Raw genomic sequence first — 14,189 nt, forward strand, 5'->3', positions numbered from 1 at the left:
ATACAGAGGTACTTAATGCAAAGGTAGAGCGATGGATTCATTGATAAGTATAAGGATCGACTCAAAATCACTGTATGATTCGATTTAGCTATGGCCGTCTGGCTGTCCATGTTAAGTTGAAAAGAGGGTGTAGATATTAATCCTCCCCATGCCACTATCGGCATACACCTAAGCCAATATTAGGCCTGTTGTCAGCTCTAGATAATATAAAGTAACATCGATCAAGTGGAGGCTACCGTAGAGTAGAGGTTAGCATGTCCGCCTATGACGCTGAACGCCTAGGCTCGAATCCTGGCGAGACCATCAGGATTCGAAGGAGGGGTTTTCCGCTCCTAATGCTGTCAACATTTGTGAGGTACTATGTCACGTAAAGCCAGTATTAGGCTTGTTGTCAGCTCTAAATAATATAAAGTAACATCGATCAAGTGGAGGCTACCGTAGTGTAGAGGTTAGTATGTCCGCTTATGATACTGAACGCCTAGGCTCGAATCCTGTCGAGACCATCAGGATTCCAAGGGAGGGGTTTTCCGCATAGTACCTAATGCTGGCAACATTTGTGAGATACTATGCCATGTAAAACTTCTCTTCAAAGAGGTGTCGCATTGCGGCACGCCGTTCGGACTCGGCTATAAAAAGGAGGCCCCTTATCATTGAGCTTAAGACTTTAATCGTACTGCACTCATTGATATGTGAGAAGTTTGCCCCTGTTCCTTAGTCGAATGTTCATGGGCAAACTTTGCTTTGCAAAATCGAACAAGTAAAAATGTGTTTGATAGCCAACACATGGATAAATTAACCATCCTTTTTTATAACAACTCGCCTACAATATCCATAATAATATGCAAATGTGGGCTGGTCTGAATAATATTTGATTCAGGTCCCGATAACTCTTAAACATGTCACAGTTTCATCGGTCAACAACTCCGCTTTTTATGAGATGAAATTTTTATGAGACCTTAAATTTCAAGATCGGTCTATATGGCAGCTATATCTAAATATAGTCTGATCTAGACCATATGCTGGTGGGATGACGGAAAGCGTAATACAAGTCACTGTGTGAAATTCCAGCGAACCATATTTGAGTCAGAAATTGGGAGGCTTTAATCAACTATTTAAAATTTCAGCAAAATCGGATAATAAGTGCAGTTTTTAGGAGCCCAAGACCCTAAATCGGCAGATCGGTCTATATGTCAGCTTTATCTAAATTAAGTCCGATCTGTACTATATTTGAATCGGATGTCAGGAGGCTTAAAACAAAATCGAATTGAAATCGGTTAATAATTGCTGCTTAAAGGACTTAGGGCCCCCAATCGGCAGATCGGTCTGTATGGCAGATATATCTAAATATTGTCTGATCTGGACCATATTTAGGTGCGATGACGAAAGACTTAAAACAGCTCAATGTTTAAAGATTTGGCGAAATCGGGTAATAAATGCAGCTTCTATGGGCTTTAGACACTTGATCGGTCTATATGGCAGCTATATCTGAATAAAAACCGATCTGCACCATATTTGAGTCAGCTATTGGGAGGCTTTAGTCAACTCACTGTTCCAAATTTCATCGAAATCGGATAATAATTGGGGGCTCAAGATCCTAAATCGGTAGATCGGTCCATCGATCGGTATGTCAGCTATATGTAAATATGATCCGATATGGGCTATATTCGGTTTGAATATTGGGATCTCTAGAACAACATTCTGTTTCAAATTTCAGCGAAATCGGACAAAAAAATTCCTCTTTTACCGGCTTAAGAACCTTAATCGTGAGATCGGTCTATACGGCAGCTATATCCAAGTATGGTTCGATTAAGCCCATTCAAGAACTTAACCTGCGTATAGAAAAAATACGAGTTTGCGCAAAATTTCAAATCAGTATCTCAATTGTTAATTACAAATAACATACACAAAGACGGACAGACACCCGGACGTCGTTAAATCGTCTTAGAATTTATCGACGATCAGATATATATACTTTGTTGGGTCGGATATATATACTAAATGAATATATCTCGTATCCTATGATGGTGGGTATAAAAGCTAAAATTTATGTTAGGAATTCCGTGCTACTTACAAAATCCTTAATTGTTGTCGATAACACGCCCCTAAGATAATTTATGTCTGGTATTGTGTCCCCACCTAAGTACGAATGTCTGTTAGCCGCGCAAGCCGGGCAATGACGTAGGAAAAGCTCCAACGTCTCATCATCTTCCCCACATGCCCTACACATGCTATCACTTGCAGCACCGATTTTGCGAGCTCATATCCCTATGTGTCCTGTTATGATACCGGAAGCTATACTGTCCTCCTGCTTAATTCGTTTCAGCAATTGCCTCGTCTTCTCACAATCTGGATTTCCCCTTAGGATTTTAGTCGTCCTACTGATCGTTTCGCTGTTCCACAGTATTAAATGAGAGTTCATAGCCCACGTCCTTAACTCGGACTGCATCTACGCGAAAGGTTTGGGGTTAACAAAGTTTGTTGACGGCAGTCCTCTGAACTTCACTGCCAAATCTTCTGTGTTTTCATTCCCCCTTACTCCGCTATGGCCCGGCACCCAAGGGCCATAACGGAGTAAGAATGAAAAATACGGATCGTGCCATCCTCAGAGAAGGCTTTAATCTCCTTCTTACACTTCAGGTCCGTTCGTGACCTTACCGTTATGATTGTTATTGCCCTTATGGCCAGTTTACTGTCGGTAAAGATGTTCACACTCGACGTCCCCACGTTATGGGTCTAAGACCCTACATAGGGAGTTTGGTATATATGACAGCTATATCCAAATATGGATTGATTTAAGCCATATTCGGCGCGGATGTCGATGGGTATAATGACACTCGCTTTTTCAAATTTCATCAAATCAGTCCCTATGGGGACAATCTATAACAAGATATAGTCCGATATAAGCCATCTTTGAACTTAACCTGCCTTTGGTAAAAGAAATTATATGTGTGAAGTTTCAGCTCAATTTCTTAATTTCTAAAGACTGTGGCGTTATAACCACCGACAGTTCGTTATGTTACAAACGGAATGATAAAATGAATATACCCCCATCCTTCGTTGGTGGGTATACAAATAAAACAAACCAAAAATTACTTTTTTAGTTCTTTGGGACACTCTATTGCATTGTATTTTGATTCTCTGAAAAAAAATTATGAAGTTTTCACCAGGGTTCAAACTGAAGCATTTGGCTGACCTATATGTCACAATGGCCCTCAAAAATATTTAAAAACAACAGAAAATCAAAAAAAAAAAAAAAACTTTTTGGTATCTCAATTTTTGGAAGGTTTGTGTCTTAAGTCTTTTGTTTTTTCCCTTTCATTTTTCATTTAATGGTTTATAGACGGACGGACATGGCTAGATCGACTTAAAATGTCATGACGATCAAGAATAAATATACTTTATGGGATCTTAGACGCATATTTCTAGGTGTTACAAACGGAGTTATATACCCCCATCCTATGGTGGAGGGTATAAAAAAAATTAAAATTTTTGATATCCCAATTTTTGGAAGGTTTGTGTCTAAAGTCTTTTGTTTTTTCCCTTATGTGTTACATTTAATGGTTTACAGACGGATGGACGGACATGGCTAGATCGACTTTATGGGGTCTTAGACGCATATTTCTAGGTGTTACAAACGGAATGACGAAAGTAGTATTCAAATTTTTAGTATCTCAATTTTTGGAAGGTTTGTGTCTTAAGTCTTTTGTTTTCTCCCCTTACATTTTCCATTTAATTTCTTATATTTTTTAATAAAATGTCATTTAATATCTGTTCATCTCTCATACAAGTGAGAGTTATCTCTACAAATTCCGGAATTTTTAAAATGCGTTATTTCAATTTTTTATTGCCTGCTTTCTTACATAACACAACCCATGGTCTGTCTACCTGGCTATGTTTCTCTGTTTACATCGCCTTGGTATTTTCGAAAGAAAATTCCATTACGACACCCGGCAACAAGTTTTGTTTTTTTCCGATATTATTTTATTTTGTTTTGTTTCTCTCCATATTGATTAAAGCCTACTTGAGTTTAATGTTGTTGTCTTCGATTAAACTCTATATGGGTTATTGGTAGTAGCAAGAGTTGGTTTTGCCAATGCTGATTATGGTCTTTGGCATGAGTATGCCAAAGGGGCTCATCTTCAAAATAACGTTTATGGGCAATTTGGAAGCTGCTGAGCAAAGTGTACAGTAGATATAGTACAACCTGTTTTAAAGTTTAGTTTAGCTAAATTAAAAAAAAAAAACACAAACAAACACACACACACACACAACTATTCAAGGCAATAAAGAAAACAAGTTGGTCATCACATAAGAAAGAGGAATCACAAAAATTCAAAGTTGTCCCAACATGTATGTTTATGGCGGACTTCAGCCAGACAACTTCAACGATCATCGCCGTTCATGATTATTATGTTGATTATCAATATTACATAATGCCATAACGGCTTCAATCGCAAGCTAGACGTCTGTTGGATTTGAGAAAAACAAAATGCCCAATAACAAAATTTATTAAGCGGAAACACACAAAGAAGCTCACCAAACAAGCATTGATGTTTATATTGTGGCTCATGGTTTCATCTTCATAACATGGGATTTTATAATGTCAAAAGTATTTACTATGGAATTTTTGCAGTTGGCCATTTTTTTTGGCGCGCTTCAAGTTTTCATTCACCAGCCAGTAGTAGAGCTTCTGTTTGGATATTTCTTTATCATGTGGCCCCTAAATAAACTTTAGAGAAGACTCTCGGCATATATTCTCCATGGAATGTTGACTTTTGTTGATTTCATAGTACATACGGCTTTTATTGTCATTATGATGCAATCGTTGGTGTGTGTGTGTGTGTGAATTAATGACCAACAGCTGCGCGCAGAGCTGGTCTGTGTTTCAACACATCATCATCGCATCCCAACATCATTGCTGGTATTCTCATCTGCCTGAGCAGTTACAAGCAGCCCATCATCCTCATCATTTCAATCATTCATCAACTTCCATCCATTCATCCATCTAGACAACTCTTGTGTACAACTAACTCAGTCAGTATCTGTTTAGACTTTCATAGTGAACATGGAATTTAGCAGTACACACATTCGCCTATATTTCATTAGCTGCATATTTTTTTGCAATTTTGTATTTCGGAATTTTCTTTGAAATTCAGTGGAAATTGAAATCACTTCATGGATCGATGATGAATGTAAGGCAATTGCTGCACGAGCGAAAATGAAAGGAGCGGCTTTGTATCACTAATGGAAAACGGGGGAAAAAGAGAAGGAGCAACTCTGTAGAAACATTTATTTGGAATAATTATGGAAAAATGGGAATAAAGATCAGAGTTCAAATGATGTTTGGTAGATCAAGAAGTTGATATGAAAAATCTGTGATATTTATGAAAAATTTAAGTTAAAAAAGAAAAGTATTAAGCGATGGCTTTTTAAGCGGCAATTGGATGATGTAAATATTCAAGTCAAGCAGAGTGCGAAACTTTGATTAAAAAATGCTCGAAAGTCAATACTGAAAAAAAATTGAGTGTCGTTATAAATATTTTTGATATTTTCACATTTTTACAAAATTTTCATTATGGTTGCGAAATATTGAAAAATAAATTTCAAATATGTGCCCGTTTTGTGTGTATGTGCATTATTGGGAGCCTTGTATTGCTTGTTTTATATGAAGCAAGTAAAAAATGGGCATCAAGTTTGGACAGGCCAAACTTCCGTAAGTAACTCAAATTTGATGTGTTGAGAAGTCCTTGCTATTTATACGAGTGGATGAACATTGGGAAGTAGGTCTATATGAAACCGGGAATTCTTATGAATTCTAAGGGCTTTGAAATATGAAAGAATATAATGGGACATGGAGAGAGGTGTCGCACTAGAAGGGGAAAACCACCGCTGAAAAATTTTCTGATGGTCTCGCCAGGATTCGAACTCAGGCGTTCAGCGTCATAGGCGGACATGCTAACCTCTGCGCTACGTTGGCTCTGGTATTCAAAGAAAAATGTTTATTTCAAATGCGTTGAATAATGAAAAAGAACATCAGCCAAATGGCCACCACGACTACGCGTTCTGAACCATATCCATTTCATGAAATTTTCCACACATCGCAAAGTGGGTACCCTGTGTCCTCGTTAGCTAAATCCACTCTGGGCTTTTGGCGTACACCTTATCATTCACGTGGGCCCAACGAAAGAATAAGTCGCAACGTTTTAAATCACTAGATCTCGGTTGGTCAATTGTGATCAGCCTTCCAGAGATAATATGGCTAGGAAACTTTTCCCGTTACAGAACAATGGTATCGCTGCTTGTGTGGCACAAAGTACCGTCTTGTTGAATATAAACGTTGTCCAGATCAATACCATCCAACACCGACTATAAAAAATTGTTACTCATCTCTCGCTAGCGCAATGGGCCTCATCAGTCAAGATGATTTTTCGATTTCCATGCGAAACGTGACTGAAAGTTTGTCACCTTTTTTGTAGTGAATTCGAACAATTTCAATGCGTTGTTGAAGCGTGTATTGTTCCATTTATATACCCTCCACCATAGGATGGGGGTATACTAATTTCGTCATTCCTTTTGTTACTCATCAAAATAATGCTCTGAGATCCAACAACGTATTTATATGTAAATATTCTTCATCGTTTTGACATACAGGTCTATTTATCCATGTCGGGCCATCTATGTGTCTGTCTGGCGAAAGCACGCTAACTTTCGACGGTGTATAGCTAGGTACTCGGAATTTTGCACAGACACCTCAAATTATTTAATGGACCAAGCCGGTCCATGTTTTTATATAGCTGTCATATAAATCGATTTGACTCCTTGAGCCTCTCGAGGGAGCAATTCTTATCCGATTTAGCTGAAATTTTGCACGTACCATTTTGTTATAACTTCCAAAAACTGTATATATATATATGTTCCAAATCGGCACATAACCTGATATAGCTGCCATGTAACCCTACATCAATATTTTACCCCTTATCCGAAATTTCGCACAATGACTTCAGCTAGGACTTCCTAGCTGGTGACACGACAGATGAAGAAGAAGTATCGGGAGAAGTGCAAGAACGTCTACTCCGAAGGAAGAACAAGTAAAAAGGCGTTAAGTTCGGCCGGGCCACCACCTCGGGAATATACGTAAACCACCTTTCATCAAATTCTGGTGAAAATTTTATACCTTTTGTTCCATAGCATTTATATCAAAATATGTTCCGATTTGGACCAAATACTTATAAGTACAAGTCATTGTTCATGTGTGTATAGCAAAATATTGGTCTTTTAAGTAGCTTTATCTAAAAATAAACCGATCTGAGCTACACACGACACGGATTTCGAAAAGCCTAACAAAAGTCACTGTGTCAAATTTCAGTGAAATCGGATTATAAATGCTCTTATTATGGGGCCAAAACATTGAATCGAGATATCGGTCAATATGGCAGCTATATCCAAATCTGAACCGCTTTGGGCCAAGTTTCAAAAAAATGTTGAAGGGCCTAACTCAACTCACTGTCCTGAATTTCGGCGACATCGGACAACAAATGCATCTTTTATGGGCTCAAAACCTTAAATAGAGAGTTCGGTCTATATGGCAGCTATATTCAAATCTTAACCGATCTGTGCCATATTGCAGAATTATGTCGAGGGGCTTAACTTAACACACTGTCCCAAATTTCGGCGACATCGGACAATAAATGCGCCTTTTATGGGCCCAAAACCTGAAATCGAGAGATCGGTCTATATGGCAGCTATATTCAAAACTGGACCGATCTGCACCAAATTGATAAGGGATATCAAAAGGCCTAACACAACTAACTGTCCCAAGTTTCATTAAAATCGGATAATAAATGTGGCTTTTATGAGCATAAGACCCTAAATCGGCGGATCGGTCTATATGGGGGCTATATGAAGATATAGTACGATATTGCCCATCTTCGAACTTAACCAGCTTATGGACAAAAAAAAAGAATCTGTGCAAATTTCAGCTCAATATCTCTATTTTTAAAGATTGTAGCGTGATTTTAACAGACAGACGGACGGACATGTCTAGATCGTCTTAGATTTTTACGCTGATCAAGAATATATATACCATATAGGGTCGGAAATGGGTATTTCGATGTGTTGCAAACGGAATGATAAAATGAATATACCCCCATCCTTCGGTGGTGGGTATAAAAAGGAAACGAGTGAACGGCCTACACTAAAGGCTACACGGTAAGAATTGGAAAAGGCACAGCAGTCAGCTAAAAAATGCGGTAATCTTAGGGCCATCCTATGCCCATAAGAATTAAGGCGAACCATAGGACCAAGAACCTTTGCTAATGTCGCTAAGGAAAGCTTGGTAATAGTATTTGTCGACAAGGGAGAAGAACAGGGCTGCATAACTAGGAACAATTGGAGTGGTATAGGAAATGGACTGTCATCTGTAAACTCCCATGTCATTGTGGAATTACCTGGACCTCCTCCAGTCTGGGACAATCCAGGTTGGTATCAGGGTCGCTCAATGCTCAATTGAGATTTATCTGCGTTCTGCCCAATCGCAGATCTGGCCAGGCACAACACTAGATTTTTTTAAGAAGGAAGATATTCCTTTTCTTGGATACCAAGGATTGGATACCAACGATTCCTTAAGATCCTGAATCCATACTTGGTAGACTAAGGAACTGTAATACCAATCTTTCAACCACCGACTGAAAATTGGTAGATTGGGGGAGGCTGATGGCGACCGGAGACATGCAGTATTCGTACTTATATTGACCAAAGGATTTCTAACATGGCTGAAGGATTTGTATCGTATCCTACGGATCCAACAAGTTGAAAATGAAGGTCTATAGAAGAGATGGAGTTGGGGAATCAGAAGATGGCTCAATAGATGTAGCTAAATTCTTGCCTAAGTAACTATCGACCACATCGCTAAAGTCTGGCGTATTGCAGGAGACTGCCACTGTGGGAACAGGAGAGGAAGGCGACGAAACGGGACTCGACAAGCCCTATGTGGATGGGTCATCCGGTTGGATTGGGCTCAAGATGTGCACCAGCGGGGAGGGACAAGACTCAAAAGGTACTTCGACAGCAGCAGCTAGTAAAGCATCTAAGGAGAAATTTTCCACACCGCAAGTGACCGGTGCCCTGAGGAGGAGAGGTTCCATTGCTTTCTCCGAACTCCGAATTTCGGAACTTAGGTAAAGTAAGGCAACCTTAATTATGTTCCTTTAAGAGTTTTCGGAAATTTTTACACGTAGGTACTAAAAAAACTACCAAAAGTACGAAATGGGTGAACTTTGTACATGGTGGATGGATAGAGGTAGAATTTAGAAATTTGACTGGTGCAAAGGATGAGTGTGAAAAAAAAAATAGAACTGGTAACGGGAGAAAACGTACGTTTAGTACCGCAATTGGTACTATTTGGTACTTGCTGGAATTTTGCATGTTGGTAGTACTATGAAATTTATGATGGGTGACTTATTGATCTATTCAAAATTCGTTCATTTTGGTACCATTTGGTAGCTTCTTTACAGATGGAACTAGAGGTCTGAAATTTTTCATGCAGGTACAACTAGGAAAAAAATATTGGGTGACTATGTGTTTTTTTCAATTCGCACATTTTGGTACCAAAATTGGTACCTTATAGTACTTTCTGTGCAGATATAGTAATAGGTCTGATAGTAATAGGTCTGTGCAGATATAGTAATAGGTAGAGATAAAACGTAGAAATATATGATAGACGACTAAATGATTTGTTCACAATTCGAACATTTTGGTACCAAAATTGGTACTATTTGGTACTTTCTTTATTGATGGACCTAGACGTCCGAAATTTGGCATGTAGGTACAACTAAAAAATAAATGATTGATGACTTTATGATCTGTTCAAATTTCGTAAATTTGGTTCCAAAATAGGTAGTTTGAGGCCTTGAGGCCTATCCCTTACCCAAAAAATACTACTCAAAAATAAAAGTAGACCGATCGGGACAATATGGGATTCAAATGAAAGGTATTCAAGAGTAGAGTACGAATTTCATAATAATATTTGGGTCCAAGTAACTGGGGGCCGCCCCAGCCCCCAAAACCCCTTAAATTAGGTTTATTTGACGATCATGACAATATGGGACTCAAATGAAAGGTATTGGAGAGTAGAATACGAATATGGTATTAAAATTTGAGTCTAAGTATCCATCGGGCTGCCCCAACCCCAAAACTCCCACAAATTGACATATTGGGCGTTCATTAGAATATGGGGCTCAAGTAAAAGGTTTTAAATATGGCATTCAAAATCAGATCGAAGTATAGGGGGTCACGCCACCCCTCAAAAACGTCATTAGACCCAATTTGACTGTATGATACTTGGCTGAACCGATTTTCTTAAAATTTTCATAGATTGTGGACCTTTGTCTGGAAGGAAGCATAGCCTATATAATTTTTAGATATTGGGTGGAGGCGGACCCTCCCCCTAAACCCAAAAACGGCACCCATATCTAAAAGTGGTAACAATAAGGGTATCAAATGAAAGAGACCAGAGAACGAATATGGTATTAATATTTGGGTCCAAGTACACAGCGGGCCCCCACTTAACCCAAAAACTTCTCTAAACAGATATATTCAAAGTTCATGTCAATATGGGACTCAAATGAAAACTATTAGGCAGTAGATTACAAATATGGTATAAAACATTCCAAGTAATGGAGGTTGCCCACCCCCAAATACCCCTAAATGGGCATATTAGCCGGCCATGGCTATATGGGACTCAAATAAAAGGTATTAGGTAGTAGATTACGAATATGACATTAAACTTTGCGTTCAAGTCTAGGTGGCGTTTTTCCTCCTAAAGATACGTCAAATGGGTTATTTGACCCATTATGACAATATGGGTCTCAAATGAAAGGTATTTGAGAGTAAAAAACGAATTTGTTATCCAATTTTGGAGCCAAGTGTTTTGGGGTACGCCCTAAAGCACCCCCTGAACTGAACTTCATTTCCGTTGGGAATACTGAAAGAATTTGCTGTCTATTTTCAGTGCAAACGTGCCGGTGGCCGCCCCAGCCCCAAAACACCCTCCAAACGGTTCATATTTACCATGGCATGGCAATATGGGCCTCAAATTAAAGGGTTTTGGAAGTGCAGCACGAATTTAATATCCATATCCCTCCCCTAATGAGAACATTATTCTAAGGTAGAACATTTCCACCAGGAATCGGGAAAGGGTAAATTCTCACACATCAATGAGTGCTTTTCGATTCAAGTTTAAACTCAGTGATAAGGGACCTATTTTTATAGCCGAGTCCGAAAGGCGTCCCGCAGTGCGACACCTCTTTGGGGAACATTTTTTAAATAACAATGCATGGCATTGTACCTCGTAAATGTCACCAACATTAAGAGGGGAGAAAAACCGCTTTGTCCGATGTTCTCACCAGGATTCGAACGCGTTCAGTGTCATATGCTACAATGGCATATGCTATCCGCATTCAAGGCGAAGTGTCCCCACCCTAAAAAGCTATTAGAGAGTTAAAGAAGGCGCAGCGGAGCGAGCCCGGGTCAGCTAGTTTTATATGAAAATTAATTTTTTTAGAAGCTTGATCTATACGCAAAATAATATTTTTTTCTTTTCTGTTAAGTTATACACTCCTTGTCGTAGAACTCCAAATCTAAGAGAAAATGTTAAATATTAGACACTTTTTCATAATATTTCAGGCTTACGTTATGCACCGTCTTTCTATTGCAAGCACGTTTTCCTTATTTTAAAAGTGGAACTTAAATTTTTTTTTTTTTTTGCTATGGTCATTTGAACAAAGTTTTGTTTTGCTGGTCTCATAAATAAATAATGATCTTTCTTTTATATATCATGATGATTAATGATTATTTCCTTTTTTTGGTGAGTGATTTGAATAAACTGGATTTTTATGTTCATATATGGCAAAAATGTTAAATGAAAAGTTGTTGTTAATAAAGATTTCTTTCTTTCAATACATACCATTTTGAATAGAAAACTAAAAGTTGAGCTAAAAAATGTTTCACTGTAGTTAAAAAACAATTAAAAGCTAGAAAAAAGATTAAAAAAGGCAAACAAATCAAAAAAAGTGGGAAATAGAAAGTTATGGAGGATATACAGCTGCAACAAATAGTAGTGGTTTTTTCATATACACAGTTGAGCGCAAAAGTATTGACACAATCTTTTCAACAGAACCCATTAAAAGGACAACGAACAGGGGTTATAAGACATTGACAACACTGGTTATATCAACAACAAAAATTTTGTTTTTTTTACAACGTAGCAGTTACAATACAAAGAAAACTGGGTGTATGAAGGCTCTTTTGTGTGTAAGTGTGTAAGAGTAAATAAAAAGAAGAAAAGTGTGTTTTTTTGGAATTTTTTGTTTTAAAAAAATTATATTACAAAATTCACAAGGAATTGTTTATTAACATTATAGTAAAAATAATATTAAGATAATAAAAATAAAAGTGTATAAATTATTTTGTTTATATATATAAAAAATCATTTACATCTAATAATAGAAAAAAAGTTGGTATTTTTCTGTAGGTTTGTGGAAGAGTGTTAAACTAAAAACAATAAAAGTTATTAACAGAAAAAAGGAAAAAAAATTAACGCAGATAAAAATTATTAAATTAAAATTATTTATAAATTAGAATTTTTTTTTTACACAGCTGAAACAAAAGAATTAAATAGAACAGAATCTTATAGGGTAAACAAATGCTATCAAAGAAGCCAGTTAAATATTTTGTCATAGTTATGGATATTTTAAAGAAAATTTGGCAACTGGCTGTAGTCAACACTTTGTTTTATTTTTATGGCAGAATTCTCGATCATGTTTGACATGTGTTTCTTAAGTTCGTTGACATATATCCCTCCTTCTAAGTCGTTTATAATTCCTCGTTTTGGATCGTTTCGTTATGGTGAAGAATAATGTATGCTTGTTTTGTATATGGAAAAAAGCTCTGTTAGATGAAATTTTCTGCGGCATACAAAAATTACTCAAAAGCTTTACTCTAAATGTTTGTATGTATGAAAAAGCAAGCGCAGCCAATTATTTTTTTTTTTAATTTAGAAAAGAGAAAAATTATTCTTATTTTTTTTTGATTAGCAAGAAAATATATAAATAAAGTAAGAAAAAAAATTATATTTACATAATTTCGAATTTTTTTCAAAGAATTTTTGTTTAAAATAAGCAAAGCTCATAAAATGAACAAAATTTTTCTTCTGTTTGTTGTTGTTTACACGTAAGACTAGAAACAATTGTTTTGTTGTTGTTTTTGTTTTTTTTTAGGGGAAAGTTAATATGAGTATAATAATGCAGGAAAGCTTAGTAGCCTGGCATTGTTGGTTTGTAGGCTTTGAAAGTTCTTGTGGTTTTGAAAAAAAGCTCAAAAAAGTTTTGTTTAAAAAAACTTTTTGGCGTTTCGAATGTTGATAAAGGCCGTTGTTTGAAATTTTAAACTTAAAAACTTTCTCTTCAAAGCATTTAAAAAGGAAATTTTAAGTCTGAGAAGAAAATTGGAGCTTTAAAAAAAGCTTCTAGCTAAAAAGCTTCTAATATAGACAAAGCAAAGGTATAGACGTTGAAACACAAAATTTGAAAAAAAATAGAAGAAAGTCTGAGAAGAAAATTGGAGCTTTAAAAAAAGCTTCTAGCTAAAAAGCTTCTAGCATAGACAAAGCAAAGGTATAGACGTTGAAACACAAAATTTGAAAAAAAAAATAGTCAAAAGTTCTCCATTGCATGTCGCTCGGGTACTTTTACGCACTCACATATCAACGACTAAGAATCTGACGTTTCTCCCAGCTGTTAGAGCTTTTTTGAATTTATTATTATGAGCCTATATAGATTGTCTTGGTCTATGCTTCTAGAATAAGCGTTTTCTTTAAAATGAAGTGTTCGAAATTGTAACAAAGAACTTGGAAGAAATGATATAGAAGTTTTGTTTCAAAGGTAAAACTAAAGAAAAACTTGAGAGTAAGTGCAAATTTGCCCATGAAAATTCCATTAAGGAATATATAGTGAAAATTTAAGGCTACCTCTCTGAGGTTCATAGATTTTGGGGGTGTGAACAAAACCGAAAAATTAATGGAAGAAGGCCTAAGAAGCACGAAACTGCATCGACGAACTAAAAATTTCAAATGGAAAAAGCTTAAAGCTCTTCTATTCTCATTAAGAGTAATGGTAAGTTTTATGGCAAACATT

The 14,189-nt window shown here is 36.8% G+C and overlaps 1 protein-coding gene across 1 annotated transcript in view; it reads right to left on the reverse strand.

Annotated features, from left to right (window-relative positions):
- LOC106084983 (mucin-12) overlaps positions 1-14,189 on the reverse strand; it is a 357,036-nt gene that overhangs the window by 57,978 nt on the left and 284,869 nt on the right. Inside the window, 2 exon segments of the mRNA XM_059367199.1 lie at positions 11,963-12,005; positions 12,651-12,654. Coding sequence (XP_059223182.1) covers positions 11,963-12,005; positions 12,651-12,654 — 47 coding nt within the window.

The sequence above is a fragment of the Stomoxys calcitrans genome, chromosome 4 (assembly GCF_963082655.1).
Source record: "Stomoxys calcitrans chromosome 4, idStoCalc2.1, whole genome shotgun sequence".
Classification (NCBI taxonomy): Eukaryota; Metazoa; Arthropoda; class Insecta; order Diptera; family Muscidae; genus Stomoxys; species Stomoxys calcitrans.